The sequence below is a fragment of the Trichechus manatus genome, unplaced genomic scaffold (genome assembly GCF_000243295.1).
Source record: "Trichechus manatus latirostris isolate Lorelei unplaced genomic scaffold, TriManLat1.0 scaffold00111, whole genome shotgun sequence".
NCBI lineage: Eukaryota > Metazoa > Chordata > Mammalia > Sirenia > Trichechidae > Trichechus > Trichechus manatus.
The window spans coordinates 7471003-7493423 of NW_004444047.1; the positions used below are offsets into that span (position 1 = coordinate 7471003).

The 22421-nt window shown below is 49.5% G+C and overlaps 1 protein-coding gene across 1 annotated transcript in view; it reads left to right on the forward strand.

The window, feature by feature from the left end:
* Nucleotides 1–10717: 10717 nt before the first annotated feature.
* Nucleotides 10718–22421, forward strand: part of EVC2 (EvC ciliary complex subunit 2) — a 195952-nt gene continuing 184248 nt past the window's right edge. Inside the window, exons 1-5 of the mRNA XM_023737957.1 lie at nt 10718–10772; nt 13331–13497; nt 14753–14821; nt 17821–18007; nt 21830–21939. Coding sequence (XP_023593725.1) covers nt 10730–10772; nt 13331–13497; nt 14753–14821; nt 17821–18007; nt 21830–21939 — 576 coding nt within the window. The 5' untranslated portion in view covers nt 10718–10729. The remainder of the gene's footprint in view (nt 10773–13330; nt 13498–14752; nt 14822–17820; nt 18008–21829; nt 21940–22421) is intronic.

Consider the following 22421-nt stretch of genomic DNA (forward strand, 5'->3'; position numbering starts at 1 on the left):
CACAACTGGACCAATAAGCAACATCATGATAAACGGAGAAAAGATTGAAGTTGTCAAGGATTTCATTTTACTTGGATCCACAATCAACACTCATGGAAGCAGCGGTCAAGAAATCAAATGACGTATTGCACTGGGCAAATTTGCTGCAAAAGACCTCTTTAAAGTATTAAAAAGCAAAGATGTCACTTTGAGGACTAAAGTGTGCCTGACCCAAGCCATGGTGTTTTCAATTGCCTTATATGCATGTGAAAGCTGGACAATGGATAAGGAAGACTGAAGAAGAGTTGATGCCTTTGAATCATGATGTTGGCAAAGAATATTGAATAGACCATGGACTGCCAGAAGAACAAAGAAACCTGTGTTGGAAGAAGTACAGCCAGAATGCTCCTTAGAAGCAAGCATCCCCCATGCTATCAGGAGGGACCAGTCCCTGGAGAAGGACATCATGGTTTGTAAAATAGAGGGTCTGCGAAAAAGAGGGAGACTCTCAACGAGATGGATTGACACGGTGGCTGTAAGAATAGGCTCAAACGTAGCAACAACTGTGAGGATGGCGCAGGACCGGGCAGTGTTTCCTTCTGGTGTACACAGGGTCGCTATGAGTCACAATCGACTGGACAGCACCTAACAACAGCAAGAACAATAACTTCTTCAAAGACCTTGTTTCCAAACAAGGTCACATTCACAGGTACAGGAGTTAGGACTTCAACCTGTCTTTTGGGGGACACAATTCAATTCATAACACAGGGGCTTTGTGCAGCTCAAGAGTCTCATTTCTTTCATTATCTCATCGACCCTTCAAGGTGGGCAAGGTGGGGGCTGTGACCCCAAATTCCTTTTTACAGATGAAGAAACTGACAGCTAGAGAGGGGAGGAGACTCATTCAAGGTCACACAGTGGGGAGTGGGGCAGAATATAGTCACATCCATGTCTGCCTGGCTTCAGGGCTCCTCTCTGCTCTGCAGAGCTTCTCAAATGTCTCCTTAGAAGAGTCTTCAAGTTAGAGACGGGTAAGCTTGGCTCCTGAGAACATCCACAGGGGCGATAACCTGAAGTTATTGCTTTATGTTGTGTATTTCTTGGTTGTGGTTGTTGTTAGCTGTCATGGAGTTGCCTCTGACTCATGGCGACCTTATGTCCAACAGAAGGAAACACTGCCGGGTCCTGCGCCATCATCACCATCATTGCTACGTCTGAGCCCATTGTTGCAGCCACTGTGGCAATTCACCTCATGGAAGGTCCTTCTCTTTTTCACTGACCCTCTACTTTACCAGGCATGACAGGGCATCATGTGCTGGCCTGACTCCCTGACTCCGACTGGGAATGTGTGTGTGTGTGTGTGTGTGTGTGTGTGTGTATGTGTACTGGGCCGGTGCAGGAGCTGATCTACCAGGGGCTGGCAGTGGAGGGGCTTGAGGCAGGGGGTGCTGCACTGTGGGAACGGAACCCGAAAGGAAGCAAGGGTTGCTTTTCCGTCTGCCCCCATCACACAGCCAGTGCTGCCAGCCCCCCTCACTTTCCCCTCCCTGTGATGTCTTGTCCCTTTTGGCCTCTCCAGGACACCTGCCCCTGTCTCTCCAAATGCTTCTTAGGGCTGGTGCACCTGGAGGTGACTCTGATTCAGCCCAGGTGTGTGTGTCAGAGAAGGCTGCCTGGAGGAGGTGAGTCTGGGTGCACACTCAGAGAACCGAGCAGAGATTAGCAAAAGGGTTCTTAAACCAGAAACCAGTTGGAGTGGAGTTGATTCCATTCCAACTCATGGCGACCCTGTGTGTGTCAGAGTAGAACTGTGCTCCATAGGGTTTTCAGTGGCTGATTTTTCTGAAGTAGGTCGCCAGGCCTTTCTTCCATGTTGTCTGTCTCTGGGTGGACTCAAACTTCAAACCCTTCGGTTAGGCACCACCCAGGGACTCTGCAGGGGCCCTTGGAATCCTTGAAAGCTTTGGGACTGGGAAGTGATGCGACCTGATTTGGGCAGGGCCGAACCCTGGGGTGGAGCCCAGCAAACCGAGCGTGGCAGCGGCTCCGCCAGCGGCGCTCCCTCCCTCTCCCTGGCAGCCTCCAGGCCCGCCAAGCCCCAGATGCCCAGGTCGGTTCCAGAAAACTTCGGGCGGCCGCGCGCACTGAGCATGCTCGGCGGAGGGGCGGGCCTGGGGTCCGGAAGCGTCCGTCACTCCGCGGCGCCGGCCACTTCGGGGTCCCGCGTCTCGGCGGCGATGAGCCCCGTGGGCGCCCCGTGGGTGCTGGCCGGGGGCCTTCTGGCCGCGGCTCTGGCGCTGCCTGCGGGCGCGGGTCTCCTCCGGCGCCCCCTGGGCGCGCAGCTTCCCCCGGGGATCCCCGCGGCTCCCGGGACCAGGTCCCGTCCGGGGATACCTCACGGGCCGAGTGGAGCGGGGCCCGAACGTACGGCGCAGGTAAGAGCCCCCGCGGCGCCTCGGGCCACCGGCACGCGCCCCCAAGTCTCAGGTCTGAGTCGGGCCGCTTCGCTCCGTCTATACCCGCGGGCGGCAGGAGGCCCCCTTAGCGTTGGGCAGAGGATCCGAAAGGAAGGGCAGGATCTGCCTAGGATTCCTCGCACTGTGCGGTAGCCGAGTCCGCCTGTAGTCGCAAACTTCGAGGAAAGGTGGAGACTCCGCGGGCGCAGCAGCCGCGGGCGGAGAGCCCTGGCCGGGAGGATCCGCGCTCCGCAGCCCGCCAGCTCTATCAGCTGGTGCAAGTCACGTCCCTTCCCTGCCTCTGTTTCCTGATCAGTAAATCGGGGACCATCAATCACACCATCTACCCCAAAGGGGCGGCCTGAGACTTAGCTGATTCCTCTGAGTAATGCCCCCGGCTCAGAAGCCCTCAGTGTCAGCCGCCAGTTGCCATGGAGTGCATTCAGACACAAGTGGTCCCCATGTGTGCAGAGTAGAACTGCTCCGTACGGTTTTTAAGGCTGTGACTTTTCAGAAGCAGATCGCCACGCCTGTATTCGGAAGCACCTCTGGGCGGATTAGAACTGCCAGCCTTTCAGTTGGTAGCAGAGCCACCCACAGAGTGTAAAAGAAAACAAACAAACGTTGCCGTTTAGTTGATTCCTACTCATAGCGACCCTATAGGACAGAGTAGAACTGCCCCATAGAGTTTCCAAGGAGCGGCCGGTGGATTCGAACTGCCGACTTTTTGGTTAGGAGTGAAGTGCTTAACCACTGTGCCACCGGTGCTTGTTCAAAGAGCTGAAACTACTGGCCGGGTTTTGAGTAGCTTGCACTCCTCTGGCTGATAGGTTTAGCTCATTGTCACTTCACCTTGCTCCTCCCTCTCCGGTCCCAAACTTAGAAGGGCACAGAACCCTGGCCATCGCCTCAGATGTCCCTCCCTCCCCACAGCTAATCACCAGATCCTACTGACTTTCTCCAAATGGACTCCCATGTCTGCTGCTCCCCCGACTCACTGCCACCCGGGTCAAGCCCCACCCCATATCCTCTGGCCCTGGGTGATTGAGGCCCCTGTGTCTCCCACACCCCCGATTTGTATCCTCTGGCATCTGTTCTCCGAGAGGCTTCTGCCCAACCACTTCCCTTCTCTGCTTACCACGCCCGCAAACCCGTGCTTCCCTCCCCCGGCCCCAGTGCTCCTGGGAGCAAACCCAGGCTTCCTGTCCCAGGAATGGCCGGTCCAGTGTCCTGACCGCCGACACCTCGGGGTCTGGTGTCCTGACTGCTGACACCTGGGGTCCTGCATTCTGACTGCTGACAACTGGGGTCCTGCGTTCTGACCGCTGACAGCTCGGAGTCCCGTGTCCTGACCGCTGACACCTCGGGGTCCGGTGTCCTGACCGCTGACCCCTGGGGTCCCGTGTTCTGATTGCTGATAGCTCGGCGTCCCGTGTCCTGACCGCTGACACTTCGGGGTCCCGTGTCCTGACCGCTGACACCTGGGTCCCGTGTTCTGACTGCTGACAGCTCAGGGTCCCGTGTCCTGACCGCCGACATCTCGGGGTCCCGTGTCCTGACCGCTGACACCTTGGGGTCTGGTGTACTGACCGCTGACACCTGGGGTCCCGTGTTCTGACTGCTGATAGCTCGGCGTCCCGTGTCCTGACCGCTGACACCTCGGGGTCCCGTGTCCTGACCACTGACACCTGGAGTCCCGTGTTCTGACTGCTGACAGCTCGGGGTCCTCTCTGGCTCTCCCCAGGTGGCTGTTTCTGGTTCTCTACCTGAGGGCCCTGGGGTACTGGGTACAGAGATTTAGGGCTCTTAAATGAGATTTTGTCCACTCTCCATTGTGTGTTTTCTTAGATCTTCACTAGAGAAACACAAACAATATTATGTTGATTTGCTGCGCTTTTAAAAAATTATACATGACAAAACATTTTTACACAGCCCTTTTTTTGCTTCTGCCCGGTGAGGTGGGAAATACCTGGCCCATTTTGCAGAAGAGAAAACCAAGACCCAGGGAGGAGCGGTGACACCCCTATGCATGTCCTGTGTACTGGCTGTTGCCCCCACACTCAGCCCATTCGTGCCTCAGCCTCTCCCAACTTGCACATCTCTTCCGGAACATTCTGTGGACATTTGCCTCTGTCAAGAGAGAGGGCAGCGCCCTCTGGAAAGGGCCTGAGACTATCTAGGACACCCAGCTGGCCCATGGTCACCTGCCCCTGGTCCCAGGGCTTGGACCTTGCACAAACCAGAGTAAGCACCTCCCGGTGCCCTGGGCGCCTTGCTCATCCCGGCTACCCTGGGCCCACCTCCCTGCAGCGCTCTGGGCCTGCCTCAGATGGTCCTGCCATGGGCTTTGCAGGGAAGAGCTTGGCCTTGAGCGTGGAGTTCCGACGAGTTCCGACTGTGCCACTCCCTCACCGTGGGACCTCTCGGGCTTGCTGCTCCCAACAGTGCCGGCATGCCTGCTTCCGAAGCCCCGTTCCTGATGGCGCTTGTTTTCCTTGTTCTTGTGATTATTCGGAGCCTTGGCAGGTGTCTCCCGCGTTCATTCATTCACTCAGTACATACATTTATTGCACCTTTGCTAAGTACCATGCTTTGTGCCGGGTGCTGGGGAGGCAGACTTTTTTTTTATTTAAATTCTTTCAATTTAAAAAAAAATTTTTTTTTATTTGTACTTTAGATGAAGGTTTACAGAACAGATAGTTTCTCATTAAACAGTTAGTACACATACTGTTTTATGACAATGGTTAACAACCCCACGACACGTCAACACTCTCCTTTCTCAACCTTGGGTTCCCTACTGCCAGCTTTCCTGTCCCCTCCTGCCTTGTAGTCCTTGTCCCTGGACTGTTGTGCCCCATTAGTCTCGTTTTGTTTTACGGGGCTGTCTAATCTTTGGCTGAAGGGTGAACCTCAGGAGTGACTTCATTACTGAGCTAAAAGGGTGTCCAGGGGCCATACTCTCGGGGTTTCTCCAGCCTCTGTCAGGCCAGTAAGTTTGGTCTTTTTTGTGTGAGTTAGAATTTTGTTCTACATTTTTTGGGGAGGCAGACTTTGAACAAACAGGCAAATGCATTATTGCACCTAGTGATTAAGTGCTATGAGGAAAATGATGGGGAGCTATGAGGGAGAGTGATGGGGGAAGTCCTTCAGTTTGGGAGGTCAGAGGAGGGTACTTCAGTTGAGACTTGAAGGATGAGTAGGTTTAGCAGGGAAAGAGTTGGGAGATGGGATGTCCCAGGAAGAGGGAACAGCGCGGGCTCAGCCCCCTAGGTGGGAAAAACCAGCAATTCTGATTCATGGTGACCCCGTGTCAGAGTAGAACTGTGCTCTATGGTGTTTTCAATGGCTGATTTTCTTGGAAGTAGATTGCCAGGCCTTTCTTCTGAGGTGCTTCTGGGTGGACTTGAACCTCCAACCTCTTGGTGAGCAGCTGAGCAATTTTACCATTTGCACTACCCGGGGACTCCGCTAGGTGGGAAGGGCTTGGCATATTCCCCACTCTGGCCCCACGATATGTGGACTTCCCATGGTGAGAACATTTGTCACGTAGTTTGGGGGACTTCTCTTTCTTCCTGGCTGGACCGTGAGTTCCTGTGGGGCTGGATTTTTATCTTCCTTCATTTCTTCATTCAGCACTCATGAGTGTGCTGCCTTTACCTCAGTGATTCTCAAAGTGGAGTGCTGGGACTCCTGGGGTCACTGAACCCCTTCAGGGCTCCACGGAGTCAGAGCTGTTTTCATAATAGGACAAGGTCATTGTTTACCTTTTCCACTCTCATTTTCTCACAAGTTACGTGGGGTTTTTTCAGAGGTGACCAGTAACCGACCAGTTGCTTTCTAGTGGGCTCTGACTCATGGCGACCTGATGTGTGTCAGAGTAGGACTGTGCTCCATGGGGTTCAATGGCTGATTTTTTGGAAGTAGGTCACCAGGCCTGTCTTCTGAGGTGCCTCTCGGCGGACTTGAACCACCAGCCTTTTGATTAGTAGACAAGTGCTTAACCGTTTGTGCCACCCAGGGACTCCTTTTCAGGGTGACAGGGGTGTGATATTGCAGCAGATTGAATGCAGAAGCATTCATTCAAGATGCATTTTAAGTAACTGGCTCACGTGATTGTGGGGGGCTGGTCCATAGCAAGTCCAGAGTTTGTGGGTCAGGGACAGGCTGGAGGTTCCTGCAGTCTGTGTCCTGAAATCCATACTTCAGTCAACAGGCTACAGGTTCCTGCAGGCTTTCCCCAAAATCTGCAGGTCAGGCGATGGGAAGAGAGAAGAGAGGGGGGTTCTGGCAATGTGTCTATTTGTAGTCTGGAGGCAGAACACACCTTAGGAAACTCCCTGTCTGCTCTTAAGGCTTCAACTGATTGCATCAGGCCCACCCACACTGTGGAAGGTGATCTGCTTTATTTGGGGCCCAGTTGGGTTTGGGCACCATAGCCAAACCAAGTTGATAGTTAGATTAGATTAACACACTCTTGTTGAAATAACACATAGACGTATGCACTTCGTTTAAATAAATTAAACGATGTATATGGCATAATAAAATGATGAGTCTACTGCTTCTACCTACCCTGCTCCTCCCCTCACAGGTAACCAATGTTACCACTTTAGTATCTCCCTTTCTAGGTGTTACAATATATAATGATACTATAAGGGATATTATCGCTATTATATTATCTATTATATTATTAAATGTAGGATGAAGGAGCCCCGGTGGCACAACGGTAAAGTGCTCTATTGCTAATGGAAAGGTTGGCGGTTCAAACCCACCCAGCTGATCCACATGAGAAAGACCTGGCAATCAGATCCTGTAAAGATTACAAAAAAAAACAAACTTGTTGCTGTCAAGTCGATTCTGACTCATAGTGACTCAAAGATTACAGCCTAGAAAACCCTATGGGGCACATAGGGTCCCTGTGAGTTGAAAATTCACGGGATGACACCTAACAACAACAAATATAAGATTACATATTAAATGTATAAATATTATTATTATTAAAGATATAAATATATCACTAAACATATTGTTAAATATTTAAATGTATTTATGTATAAATTATAATTATATTCATATAATTATTAAATATTGTTATATATAAATAATATTCTAAATATATATAAATCCCATTTTTACTAAATGGGATCATATCCTTCATACTTTTTGTGACTTGATGACTTCGCTTGTTACAGAGGCTCTTTCTAGGTAAAATGGATCTGCCTTGTTTTTAATAGTGGCATAGTACTCCATGATGTGACTGGACTTTAATTGACTATTTTAAATAGGATTCTTCACGCCACCCCTACCTTAAGCCCAGCCCGAGGTGCCGTGAGCTGGGACTGCTGGGAGTGTTGACAGGCAGGGCTGGACGGCTGCATCAGTTCCCATGGGTTTTCTCACTTCTGCCTGTCTCCTCCTCCCTCTGTCTGTCTGCACTGCTCTGTTGGCGTCCCTCCAGGAGCTGACGTGGTGCTCTGTCACTGTGGATGGGTGTCCCCTGTGTAGCTGGGACAGGTAGCCTCCAGCATCGAGGCTCCATCATCCCAGCACAGCTGCCTAGGCTGAGGGATGTCCAGGGACGTGGGGACCTGTGACTGGCGGGGCCTGAGACCCACGGCCCCTCCTGGGGCTAAGGGGATAGTCCTACTGTGACCACAGAAGGGGAAAGCTTTCCAGGTGTGCAGACGCAGTGACCACAACAGTGTCCTCTCTATCCTTGGTGACCATCCTATTGCCAGTGCTTTGCCGGGGGCCCAGCCCGTGTGAGGGCCGTCTAAGCATTAGCCACGTGAACTCACCGTGGGGACTGGACCCCAATTCCAGGCTCCCAAGTGTCCCATTTGGCACTCAAGGTCTCACACCTTTGCACATTGTCTTAGTCATCTAGTGCTGCTCTAACAGAAATACCACAAGTGAATGGCTTTAACAAAGAGAAGCTTATTCTCTCACAGTCCAGTAGGCTACAAGTCCAAATTCAGGGTGTCAGCTCCAGGGGAACGCTTTGTCTGTCGGCTCTGGAGGAAGGTCTGTGTCATCAATCTTCCCTCGGTCTGGGAGCTTCTCTGCGCAGGGACCTCAGGTCCAGAGGACTCGCTCTGCTCCCTGCACTGCTTTCTTGGTGGTATGAGGTCCCCATGTGTCTCTGCTCGCTTCTGTCTTTTATATCTCAAAAGAGATTGGCTTAAGACACTATCCAGTCTTGTAGACCTCATTAATGTAACTGCCCCTAAACCGTCTTAGTAGATCATAGTGATTGAATTTACAACACATAAGGAAATCTCATCAGATTACAAAATGGTACACAATCATACAATACTGGGAATCATGACCCAGCCAAGTTGACAGATACCTTTGGGGGACACAATTCAATCCATGACACACATCCTTTCTCCTTCCACTATCTGGAAGCCATCGAGTGTATCACAGTGTGGGCAAAGGTCCCGGAGCCACGCTTCTGGGTTCAAAGCCAGTCTCTACCACTTATGACCTGTGTGACCAGGAGTGAGTCACCTTGCCATTCTGCATCTCAGGATGCTGCCTCTCCAATGAGGATAACACTCAGTGGGTTGTCATGAGGACCACAGTGTACAATTCAGTGGGAACATGCAACGTGGTGGCTGGCACATTGTGAGGGCTGGATCCCGTACGGCAATTATTATTGTTATGCAGTAGAAGGTTCTGGGCTTTCCCAGGGTCCAGTATTCACAAAGGTGGAGTGGAAGGGTTTGGCCCGGCTCACTTTGGACACATTTTCATAACTAAACAAGGCTAAACGTCTACTTGAGCTGGGAGGAGACTTTGAGGCCCTCACTTTTCAGGTACTGGATCTGTCTTAGTTTCTTAGTGCTGCTATAACAGAAATACCACAAGTGGGTGGCTTTAATGAACAGACATTTATTTTCTGACAGCTAGGAGGCTTGTGTTAGGTGCTGTTGAGTCGATTTTCGACTCAGCGATCCCGTGTGACAGAGTAAAATTGTCCCATAGGGTTTTCTAGGCTGTAATCTTTATGGAAGCAGATTTCCAGGTCTCTCTCCTGCAGAGCCGCTGGCTGGGTTTGGACCACCAACCTTTCGGTTAGCAGCCGAGTGCTTAACCGTTGCACCACAAGAGTTCCTGGTTAGGAGGCTAGAAGTTTGAGTTTAGGGCACCAGCTCTAGGGGAAGGCTCTGTCTGTGTCGGCTCTGGGGAAAGGTCCTTGTTTCTTTTTAGCTTTTATCCCTCGCTCCCTTGGCAGTCTTCATGTGGCATCTGTCTTCCCTTGTCTGTGCTTGGTTTCTTCTGTGCTTAATTGCTCTTTTTCTATCTCAAAGGTGATTGGCTTAAGACACACCCTATGCCGATATGGCCTCATTAACATAATAAAGAAAAACTCTGTCCCCCAGTGGGATTATATCCACAGGTATACCCAAAAAAACTCCAAACCCATTGCCGTCGAGTGGATTCCGATTCATAGCGACTCCATAGAACAGAGTAGAACTGTCCCATAGGTTTTCCAAGGAGCACCTGGTGGATTTGAATTGCTGACCTTTTGGTTAGCAGCCGTAGCTTTTACCCACTACGCCCCTGGGTTTCTCCACAGGCATAGGGGTTAGGATTCCAACACATATTTGGGATGGGCGGTGGGGGGGATACAATTCAATCTATAACAGCATCTGAGGTCCAGAAGAGGCTGAGAGACTGGGCTGAGGACTCATAGTGAGTAAATGGTTCCAAATAGAATCCAGCTCCCCCAACCCATCTATCTTTTTATCCGCTACTCCATGAAAATTTGCAGGACCTTGGAATTCAGAGGTTCGAAACTTATCCGAGGTCACAGGGTTAGTGAATTGCAGAGCTAGAAATCAAACCCAGGTCTGTCTGACTATATACAGGTGATTTCCAATTTACGATGAGGTTCCGTTTCGATGACTTTATAGTAAGTCGGTTCTGATGTAAGTCGAATATCTCTCTTTCTTTTCAGTTTTCATAATTATTGCCTTTTGTTATCAGTGTCTTTATAAAGCGAATCTTAATTGTCTTTGGGGGTTGGCATGAGAATAGTATCATCAGAAAATTACACGCTGCAACATTGTATGCAGTACATATTACCAATGATAAAAAAAAAATGGACTGTTGTAAGTGCAGTCCATGGTAACTTGAATACGTAGTAAGTAGAGGACTACCTGTACTTTAGACTTCCAGATGAAAGTGTAAGTAATCTCAGTGTGAGCCACTTACGAAAATTACTTCCATCCACTCCTTATATGTTCTTCAGTTAATGACTTTGTGCCTTTTTTTTTTAGGATTTTTCCTGTATGATTTGGCCTGATGGTGAAAGCTCTCATTTTAAAACTGCGGGTGAGTTTTTCTTTTGGTGGAGTTTTCACTGTTTTGCTCATGAAAGAGAATCAGAACCCTAAAGATTTATCCTTCCTCCCCCTACCTCCCTCACTCTTTGCGGACCCCCTTGCCATCTCTCCACCTTTGGCCAAGAGGTTAAGTCTTGGCCTCACGAAACAAGGGCAGTGTGCCGCCGCCGCCTCTAGCAGCTGGCTAGAGCTTCAGTACCACAGAACAGAATTGAGGGTAAGGTGGGTCCGTCTCAATTCCCCTGTGAAGGAGTCTGATTAATAAAACACAGAATTTGTAGTTTTGTTTGCTGCTGTGAGCTGCTGTAGCGCTGGCCCTGCCTCGTGGTGACCCCACCCACAATGGAATGAACCACTGCCTGGTCCCGCGCCATCCCTATGGTAGTTTGTGGATCAGACAGTGTTCCGTTGTGATCCGTAGGGTTTTCATTGGTCAATTTAATTAATTAATTGATTTTGTTGTTCAGAATATACATAGCAAAACATATACCAATCCAACAGTTTCTTCATGTACACTGATTGAACCTTGCGAGTTGCTGTTGTCGATCTGATCCCATATAGATAGCTCTTTAGAAGAGCACAAAGCTCAAGGCAGACATTCTTTTTTTTTTTTAATTTTTTTATGTCAGAATTCATCTTTTTTTTTAATTGTTGTGCTTTAACTGAAAGTTTACTATTCTAGTTAGTCTCTCATCCAAAAATTTGTACATACATTGTTATGTGACCCGAGTTGCTCTCCCTAGCCTCTGTAACAAATCACTGCAAACTTAGTGCCTTAAAACAACACAAATACGTGCTCTTACAGTTCTGGAGGCCTGAAGTCTGAAATCAGTTTCGCTGGGCTAAAGTCAAGGTGAGCCACAGTGGTACAGTGGTTAAAGTGCTCGGCTACGAACAGAAAGGTTGGCAGTTCAGACCCACCAGCGGATCTGCTGGAGAAAGATGAGGCAGTCTGCGTCCGTAGGGATTTACCGCCTTGGAAACCCTATGGGGCAGTTCTGCTGTGTCCTGTGAGTTGGAACTGACTCGACCGCAGTGGGTTTGGTTTAAAGTCATGGTGTTGGCAGGGCCACGTTCCCCCCAGAGGCTCTCTGGAGAACCCGTCTTCTTGCTCTTTCCGGCATCTAGAGCTGCATTCCTTGGCTTGTGGGTCCTCCCTCCGTCTTCAAAGCCAGAGGCGTAGCTGCTTCTGCTCTGACTGTTTCCCTGTGCTTCTGTCGCATGAGCCCCTTCTGTCTGCAGTCAGATCTCCTTCTGCCTCCGTCTGCTGGGCGAGCATTAGTCCAGATAACTGACCCCGAGTCCCAGGGGCTAAGGCATTCATTTTCTAGTACACAGAGCGGTGGCTTAAACTGATGGACGTTTGCTCTCTCACCATTCTGGAGGCTAGAAGCCCACAGTCAAGGTGTCCACAGGGCTGTGCTCTCTGTGAAGGCTCTGGGGGAGGAGCCTTCCTTGCCGCTTCTAAATCCCGGTGGCCCCAGGCATTCCTGGCCCTGCTTCCGTCTTCCCATGACGTCTTCCGTGTGTCTGAGTCTCTGTCCTGGCTTCACCTGGTGTTCTCCTCTGTCTGTCTGTCTCTCCTCCTACAAGGACACCAGTCATCTCAGATTAGGGCTCACCCTTCTCCAGGATGACCTCGTGTTAACTAATTACGTCTGCAAAGATGCTATTTCCAAATAAGGTCACATTCACAGGGACAGGGGGTTAGGACTTGAACATATCTTTTTGGGAGGCACAAGTCAACCCATAACGCATAAACCCGTTGCTGTTGAGTTAATTCCGTCCCATAGTGACCCTATAGGACAGAGTAGAACTGCCCCGTAGGGTTTCCAAAGAGCACCTGGTGGATTCGAACTGCAGACCTTTAGGTTAGCAGCTGTAGCTCTTAACCACTCCGCCACCAGGGTTTCCCCATGACACGTAGCGTTCATGAATTTTCAAAAAAATAACCACACTGAGATCATTTCAGAGGGAGGAATTTTGTGTTGGATGACTCAGCTGGCATCTGTGATCCCCTTCACACTTAATACTGATTGGTGGTGGTGTTGAGGGCTTACTCTGCCGTAGGAGGTGCCAGATGCATTCTGCGCCTCATCTTATTGAATCCTCAGAAGGACCCAGTGAGGTGAGATGTATTCTTCTCCCCACTTTACAGCCAAGCAAACTGAGGCTCAGAGAGTTTAGGTTACTTGCCCAAGGACTCATACCTGCTGAGTGGCAGAGCTAGGATTTGAACTCAGGACTGTAATGTCCCGTGTGTGGAAGAATCACCCTGGGCCCTGCCCTTTCCTAGCGGTCTTGATTCAGTAGGTTTGGGGTGGGGCCCAGGAAAGTGCATTTTAGCACACAACCTGGGTAAGGAGACGATGCTGGAGCCTCCAAGTGAGCATGTCTCAGTTTTCATGGCAGAGAGACAGTATGTCATTCATTCAGCACACGTTTTCCAAGTGCTGCCCACATACCACGTGGCCTGCCTCCAGGGCTGGACCACTGTGCCTTACTGCCTCTCTGCACTATGTAACAAGTGTCCACCGCTGTTGGCAGTGGAAACCCCATTGGGAGTGAAACGCAACAGGAAAACTGAAGACTTTAACCCACTCCTGACTTCTGCAGCCTCAGGCGGCCCATGGACACATTCCATATTCGCGTTTATACCCTCATGGACCAAGAAGACCTTATTCAAAAGAGAGTCTTCTCCAGCACACCGCCTGGTAAGTAGCAAGTTTGATATGTTAACAAAAAGATCAAAAGTTGGAAAGAAACCAATTTTCAGCTAACCATGTATAAAATGTCATAGGCTTTTGTTCCTCAAAAAAGCATATTCCTTTCCTTTCTTTAAATACACAGTAAAACCTACGAAAGCTGGAACCTGGGTAAGGCGGAAACCTGTCATAGAAGGAAAGTTCCAATATTTTCCACTAATAGAGAGGATAGAAAAGTGGTAAGACTACACCCTGTCAAAGGCAGAAAATTTGCAAGACCTGGAAAAACAAGGCAGCCCCGCCGAGTTCCGGCTTTCACAGGTTTCACTGTAGTTACCATTTGGCAGCAAATCCATTTATCTTTCCAAACTGCTATTTCATCTTTGCAACGTATCATATTTAGATGATGAGAACGTTTGAATCTGAGCTTTAGGCTGCCTCATTTAATGGTTTTAAAGTGTGGTTCCAGCTTCTGTTTTAACCAGCCCGATTCTATTCCCAGCTGTTACAGAAATGACGCTGCTCAGAATAGCAGTGAACGTTTCATTAATATTTAGTGTGTGCCCGGCTCTGTGCTTAGTACTTTGTATATATAACCCCATATGAGCCCCATTACATGTTTTTTAAACAGGTATATTTTTTAATAAAAAAATCTTCAAAATTACTGCAGGCAGTTTCCTACTAGCAGAAGTAATTCCTTTACCCTCTTTTTACAATGCTTGTCATACTGTGCTTTTATTAAATGTTTGTTGCTGTTAGGTGCTGTCGAGTTGGTTCCAACTCATAGAGACCCTACGTACAACAGAATGAAACACTGCCCTGTCCTGCGCCATCCTCACAATTATTGTTATATTTCAGCCCATTGTTGCAGCCACTGTGTCAATCCATCTCATTGAGGGTCTTCCTCTTTTTCCCTGACCCTCCACCTTACCCAGCATGATGTTCTTCTCCAGGGACTGATCTCTCCTGATAACATGTCCAAAGTATGTGAGATGCAGTCTCGCCATCCTTGCTTCTAAGGAGCATTCTGGCTGTACTTCTTCCAAGACAGATTTGTTTGTTCTTCTGGCAGTCCACGGTATATTCAATATTCTTTGCCAACACCGTAATTCAAAGGCATCAGTTCTTCTTCCGTCTTCCTTATTCATTGTCCAGCTTTCACATGCATATGAGGTGATTGAAAACATCATGACTTGCATCAGGCGCACCTTAAATATGTGTAGCATGAAATAATGTTGGCTTTCTAATAATTTCTGTCTTATAGTACGGAGACATTTCAAGAGAAGTTCAAGGCACTTCTGAGAATGGAGTCGTTTTTCAGAAATGTGCAGTGGTAAGTGTCCATAGGCAGCTTATACTCGAGGAGAAAGTAATTGGACTTTGCGGAAATCATTTGTTAATAGAGTCTTAAACGTGTTAACCAGATCACAGGGTTACCTACCGGAACCTCAATACATGGGCATCAAGTAACTTACAAGGGATCTTATATTTTATATAGCAGCACCACAGTTGAGACTGTTTTTCTGACAGTTAATTTATTGGTAGTAGAAATCCACTGTGATCATTTCAAATGCGGAAAAAAGTATGGTATATTTTCTCATGGATTATAAACATTGATATGGTGCTTGACAGTTAACAAAAAGTCGTTGGATGCCTGTTAGGTTGTTTAACCTGATAATCCCGTGGGATGGTTATTTCTATCACCCTCGTGTTGTCTGTTGTTACCTACCGTCCTTGAGTTGGCCCCCGACTCACGGAAACCCCATACACAGTGGGATCGGACCATTGGGATCCGTAGGGTTTCCATTGGCTGGTTTTTGGAAGTAGATCGCCAGGCCTTTCTTCCTAGTCTGTCTTAGTCTGGAAGCTCTGCTGAAATCTGTTAAGCATCCTAGCAACATGTAGGCCTCCACTAACAGATGGGCTGGGGCTGTGCATGAGGTGCATTGGCTGGGAATCGAACCCAGGTTTCTTGCATGGGAGGTGAGACTTCTACCACTGAACCTCCCCTGCTCCCTGTCCTTGTATTACAGTTTGGAATATGGGATCTGCCTCTTCTGGCCTCCATCTTTCCAAGGGGTACAGGGCACCGACTCACAAGGTCAGCGCCTCGCCAGCCTTGGAGATCCAGGACTGTATAAGGCAGTCCTTCCATGAGAAGTGCGCCATCTGGTGGAGAAAGACTGGCGACTGCAGGGCAGTGTGAGGGTGGGATCAGTGCTTTGATAGGCCTGGCGGTGCCAGGGATGGCTGCCTGGAGGAGGTGACCCTTGAGCTGAGTAGTTTAGAAGGCACAGGAGTTAGGGACAGAGGGAGTGACCTGGAGAACAGGGTAATCTAGAAAGATCAACATACGTGAATAGAGGACAGAGACAGGGTGGTGGGTTTGATGGATTGTAGAGTGAGGCTCTGGGAGGAAGTGTTGGAAAGAAGCCCAGAGAAGAACATGGAGTCAGGGCTGTCTTAGTTATCTAGTGCTGCGGTAACAAATACCACAAGCGGGTGGCTTTAACAAACAGATTTATTTTGTCACAGTTTACGAAGCTGTTGTTGTTGTCAGGTGACATCGAGTCGGTTGTGACTCATAGCGGCCCTCTGTACAGCAGAACAAAACCCTGCCTAGTCCTGCACCATGCCCACAATCGTTGTTATGCTTGAACCCGTTGTTGCACCTACTGTGTCAATCCATCTTGTTGAGGGTCTTCCTCTTTGTTGCTGACCCTCTACTTTACCCAGCATGATGTCCTCACGGGACTGGTCCCTCCTGTTAACATGTCCAGAGTAAGTAAGATAAGACGTAGTTTCACCATCCTTGCTTCTAAGAAGCATTCTGGTTGTACTTCCTCCAAGACAGATTTGTTCATTCTTTTGGCAGTCCGTGGTATATTCAATATTCTTTGCCAACACCACTATTCAAAGGCATTTCTTCTTTGTTCTTCCTTATTCATCGTCCAGCTTTCTCATGCAGATGAGGTGATTGATAACACCATGGCTTGGGTCAGGTGCACCTTAGTCCTCAAGGTGACATCTTTGCCTTCTAACACTTCACAGAGGTCTTTGGCAGCAGATTTGCCCAATGCAGGTGGCATCTGGCTTCTCCCATTTGTCCTTGCTTGTCTGTATCTGGAGCCCTGGTGGGGCAGTGGTTAAGAACTCGACTGCTAACCAAAAGGTTGGCAGTTTGCAGCCACCAGCCGCTCCTTGGAAACCCTATGGGGCAATGGGTTTGGTTTGGTTTTGGTGTCTGACTCTATGCTGCCTGATACATTGATATAAAGATATTAGTTCAGGTCTTCGTACCACTCAAACGTGATTAGGTTTAGAACACATCCTGCTCTGATATGGCTGCATTAACGTAACAAAGAAAACCTATTCCAAAATGGGATCACAGCCACAGGAATAGGGGTCAGGACTCCAACACATATTTTGGCGGGGGATGCAATTCAGTTCATAACAAGGACCATGAATGAGGCCAGCCTGATTCTTGGTTGAGAGAGGCCTGGGCAGCATTCATTCCCCCCAGAGGGAGGGTGGGAAGGGGCTTGGCGCTGCAGTAAGCAGGCCTCTGGGAAGGGCTTCCTTGCAGTACAGGACTTGTCAGCCCATCTTGGCTTTATGGGTAAAACCTGTGTGAAGTCCATAGTGTGGCCATGGGACCCGAAGCCCTGAAGAGTTGATTGATGACCCTTGCTCTCGAGGGTCCTCCAGCCTCCTTCCTTCCTTGGGGAACTTGCTAATGCCCGAGATGCCTTCTGGGGCCACGACTGATGCTTCTAAGTAACTCGGTCTGCTGTTTGCTTTTCTGGGTGACACCGATGGTCACACACTTCCCTGCAGTTCTGCACTTGGGTCTTTTTTCTTCCAAGTTGTTCTGCGGCAATGATTTCACTGCTTCGTAGGGTCCTAGGTCTTCGAATGGAGTTTCTGGGTGGTGCAAACGGTTAAGTGCTCAACTACTAGCCAGAAGAATGGCGGTTCAAACCCACCCAGAGATGCCTCAGAAAGACAGGCCTGGCAGTCTGCTTCCAAAAGGTCACAGCCTTGAAAACCCTATGGAGCCATTCTACTTTGTAACACTTGGGGCTGCCCTGAGTCAGAATTGACTCAATGGCAACCAGCAACAACAAGTGTCTTTGAAATTGTCTCCAAGCAACAGCTGCACAAGCAAGCATGTGTGGAAACTCTCCTGGGGCCCTGAAATCAGACGGAGCCCGGTCGGTTGTCAGAAGCTTTGTGCAGCTGTAGAGCCTCCTTCTTCCTGCGTGTGTAGGGCATGTACATAGGGGGGACGTCGCAGCAGACCGGAAGTGATCCCATCTCTTCCTGTCCTAGGTGTCTGGGCAGAGTGGACCACAGACCGCTCACGTGTGGCTTCTCGTGAACAACACCAGGTCGCCCTCGGCCGCCAACCTCTCAGAGCTGGTGCTGCTGGACAACATCACCGGCCTCACCGTGAGGGAGTCCGCTGGAAATAAGACGTCAGAAGGATTCCAGGCTTTCAGAAAGAAGTTTCTGCAAGGTAACCTCAGAGCATACACAGGGCAGGGATGGCAGATGAGGAGCATACCTGGGACCCACAGATTGTGTGGTGTGTGCCAGGCACATTCTTGTTTTTTCTCTACTTAAAAACCAAACCAAACCTGTTGCTGTTGAGTCAGTTCCGACTCATAGCAACCCCATGTATTATAGAGTAGAACTGCTCCATAGGATTTTCTTAGCTATAATCTTTATGGAGCCCTGGTGGCTCAGTGGTTAACATGATCGACTGCTAACCGAGAGGTCAGAGGTTCGAAACCACCAGTGGCTCCGAGGGAGAAAGATGTGGCAGTCTGCTTCCGTAGAGTTTTACAGCCTTGGAGACCTTATGAGGTTGCTACGAGTCGGAACTGACTGGCCGGCAGTAGGTTTTTGGTTTTTAATCTTTAAGGAAGCAGTTCTCCAGGGCTTTCTTCCGCAGAACCACTGAGTGAGTTTGAACTGCCAACCTTTTAGGTTTGTGGTCGAGTGTAAGCCATTTATGCCACGCGGGCTCATATCTCTACATAACCTTTAAAAATAAGTTATATGTAACAAAACGTTTGCCGTTTCAACATCTTTTACAGGTATAATTCAGTGACATTAATTACTTTCGTCATGTCGTGGGGTTCTAGAGGAGTTCGGGTTCCTTCAGCAGTGGAAAAGACGTAGTTCCTTTGTCTTAGAGGCCGAATAGGTGTAACGCCAACTTTCTCCCATGCCCATTTTTTACCAAGTCCCCGGAGTTAAGGGGACACAAAAGAGTCTTACAGAAACAAAATGCTGTCTGTCTACACAAGGGAATCTGCTCAGCAGTAAAAAGGAATAATGTGCTGGTACGTTACCACATAGGTGAATCAAGTCACGTTACATTCAGTGAAAGAAGCCAGACGTGGAAGACCACGTATTGTAAGATTCCATTTACTGTCGTTGTTTCGTGCCCGTCAGTCCATTCTGCCTCAGAGTGACCCTATAGGACAGAGCAGAACTGCCCCATAGTTTCTGGGCTGTGACTTTACAGGAGCAGATCGCCAGGTCTTTTCTCCGGTGGAGCTGCTGGGTAAGTTAGAACTGTCGACCTTTCATTTAGCAGCGGAGCGCTTAACCATTGCACCACCGGGGCTCCTTCCATTTACATTAAGTGTCCGAAAAGAGGACACATGGGTGGTGCAAATGATTAGCGCCCTTGGCTGCTAACTGAAAGTTTGGTGGTTCAAATTTACCCAGAGGCACCTTGGAAGAAAAGCCTGGCTATCTACTTTTAGAAAGCCTGTTGGAGTACCACACTCAGCCCCACAACCACCCAGTTTAGACAACAAGCCAGTGGTCAGCCTCTGGCCAACAGGGCCATGTCCCCAGGCCTAGCACTCAACATTTCTGCAGACCACGGCTCAGGCTCAGAGGGCCTGTGACCACGAGTAGGGGTGGAGATGCCCCTCTTGGTTTTAACTTCAAGGGCCTTTGGTCTCTGTCGGATGCCAAGGCACACCCTGAGAACATCACCTCACCAAAAACCAAACTCGTTGCCGTCGAGTTGATTTTGACTCGTTACAGAGTAGAACCGTCCCAGAGAGTTTTCTAGGCTGTGATCTGTATGGAAGCAGATGGCCAGGCTTTCTTGGTGGTGCCACTGGGTGGGTTCGAACCACCAACCTTTTGGTTAGTAGTTGAGCGTCACCCAGGGACCTAAGAAGCGCGTCACCTCGGGGTGGGGGGAGGAATCCTCATTAGATAATGTGTGAACCCCGCATTTCTGACAGAAGATGGAGAAGGACCCCCGTGCGTGCTGGCTCCATTTCTAGGAAGTGGGATTGAGACATTGTTGCTGCCTCCCACATCGGAAAACCACTGTGGGGGTCCCTCTGTCCCCAGAACTCGTTTGAGGTTCCTCTCTGTCCCATCCAGGACCCCAGGACCTGTTAGTTTATCTTGGGGTTTAACCGAGTGTGGCCTCTTCCTAGCAATAGGGCTCCACCCCTCCGGAGCAGGTGGGGCTGGCCTGTTGGGTCCTGACTTCTTGCTGGGAGAGTGCTTTGATTCAGAAACCCGTCTGCTGGGGAACGGTGTAACTAAGCCATCTGGAGATAACTAGAGGCCACGAGGTTGGGACACTCTGTGGGTGGACAGGGTGCAGGAACCCATGGGTGCCTTCTCCACCTCCTTCCTTGCTGCCTCCTCACACCAGGGCAAAGGGGACTCACCAGTGCCCCCTAGTGCTTGCAGTACCCAGCTGCCTGGGGGTGTTAGAAAAAACCAAAACCAAACTCGTTGCTGTCAAGTCAATTCCGACTCCTAATGACCACGTAGCAGCAGCTAATATTCCACCTGCCAAGGCCTGAGGGGCGGTAAAAACTCCCTGTGGCAGTGTGAGTGGTGGTGTTGGGAATAATAGATCCCGCCTGGATCGTGGATTTCCAAAGTGTGTGAGCTCAGTGAATCCCAGGTTAGTGCTGCTGTAACAGAAATGGAGCCCTGGTGGCGCAGTGGTTAAGAGCTATGGCTGCTAACAAGAAAGGCTGACAGTTTGAGTCCACCAGCTGCTCCTTGGGAACTCTGTGGGGCAGTTCTACTCTGTCCTATAGGGTTGCTATGAGTCGGAATCAACTTGATGGCCATGGGTTTGGTTTTTCTTTTTTGGTAACAGAAATAGCATAAGTGGTTGGTTTTAACGAATAGAAATTTATTTTCTCACAGTTTAGCAGACTAGAAGTCCGAATTCAGGGCACTGGCTCAAAGGGAAGGCTTTCCCTCTGTCCCCTCTTGGGGAAGGTCCTTGTCTCAGCTTCTGTGGCCCCAGCGTTCCTTGATTCCTTGGAGAGCTCCACATGGCATCCATCTTTCCCCCATTTGTCTTGCTTCTCTTTGCACCTGATCTGCTCCTTTGGTATCTCAAAAGTGATTAGGTCTAACAGAACTCAAATTCTAGTAAAAAGACCAGACTTAATGGTATGACTGAGACAGGAGGAACCCCAGAAAGCATGGCCCTCCGACTCTCTGTCAACCCAGAACTAAAACAATTGCTGAGGCCAACTCTTCAGACCAGGATTGGACTGGACTATGGGACATAATATACTCGTGAAGAGTGTGCTTCTTAGCTCAAGTAGCTACATGAGACTAAATGGGCAGCTCCTGTCCGGAGGTGAGATGAGAAGGCAGAGAGGGTCAGGAGCTGGTTGAATGGACACGGGAAATCCAGGGTGGAAAGGGGGAGTGTGCTGTCACAGTATAGGGAGAGCAGTAGGGTCACATAGCAAAGTATGTATAAATTCTTGTATTAGAGTAACTTGAAATGTAAACTTTCACTTAAACTACAACAATAAAAATAGAAAAGTGATTAGGTTTAAGACACACCCTACTCTGATAGGTCCTCATTAACATAACAAAGAAAACCTAGTTCCCAGATGAGATTACACCCACAGGTATAGGGGTTAGGATTCTAACACATAGTTTTGGGGGACACAATTCAATCCATAACACACTCAGTCCCAGGCAGTGTTGGATGGGGTGTGGGTGGGGTGCCCAGGTAAGATTCTGGCAAGCAGAAGCAGAGTGCTGCTCCTGCGCCCCCCGACACTCCATTTCAAGGGGCGAAAAGAGGGGGCCCAGGAGCCAAGTAGTCTAGTTGATTCTTCTCCCGTTTACCACTCAGAGAATTCTCCCTGTGAACAGCGTGTGGGATGGGAAAGACTCCATTACTGCAGACTTGGGGAGATGAGAGCGGCCTCCTTCTGAACCCCAAAAGCAAGATGTCTGGCTGGGCCTGGGGGTGGTGGGTGGTTGCATGGGAAAGCCTCCTTTCACGCCCGTGTGTGTTCTCTCTGAGCAGCTGGAGATGCCTTCACTGTCAGCTACACAGCCTCGCTGGCTGCTGGAGACGTCAGGGACGGGGAGACCCTCCTGCTCCCAGCCCACCTCACATTCCATAGCTCATCACAGGTACTTGCCTGTCCCTTCTGTCTCTGTGCTGTCATTGTGTGTGAGGGAGTTTCAGGGACCCTGGCACCTAGGGCACATTATCTGCTGTTGTTAGCGATCATTGAGTCACCCTGACTCATGGCTGTTGTTAGCAATCGTTGAGTCATCCCTGATTCATGGCTGTTGTTAGCGATCATTGAGTCACCCTTGATTCATGGCTGTTGTTGTTAGCGATCGTTGAGTCGCCCCTGATTCATGGCTGTTGTTGTTAGTGATCGTTGAGTCGCCCCTGATTCATGGCTGTTGTTGTTAGTGATCATTGAGTCGCCCCTGATTCATGGCTGTTATTAGTGATCGTTGAGTCGCCCCTGATTCATGGCTGTTGTTAGTGATCGTTGAGTCGCCCCTGATTCATGGCTGTTGTTAGCGATTGTTGAGTTGCCCCTGATTCATGGCTGTTGTTGTTAGCGATCGTTGAGTCACTCACCCCTGACTCATGGCTA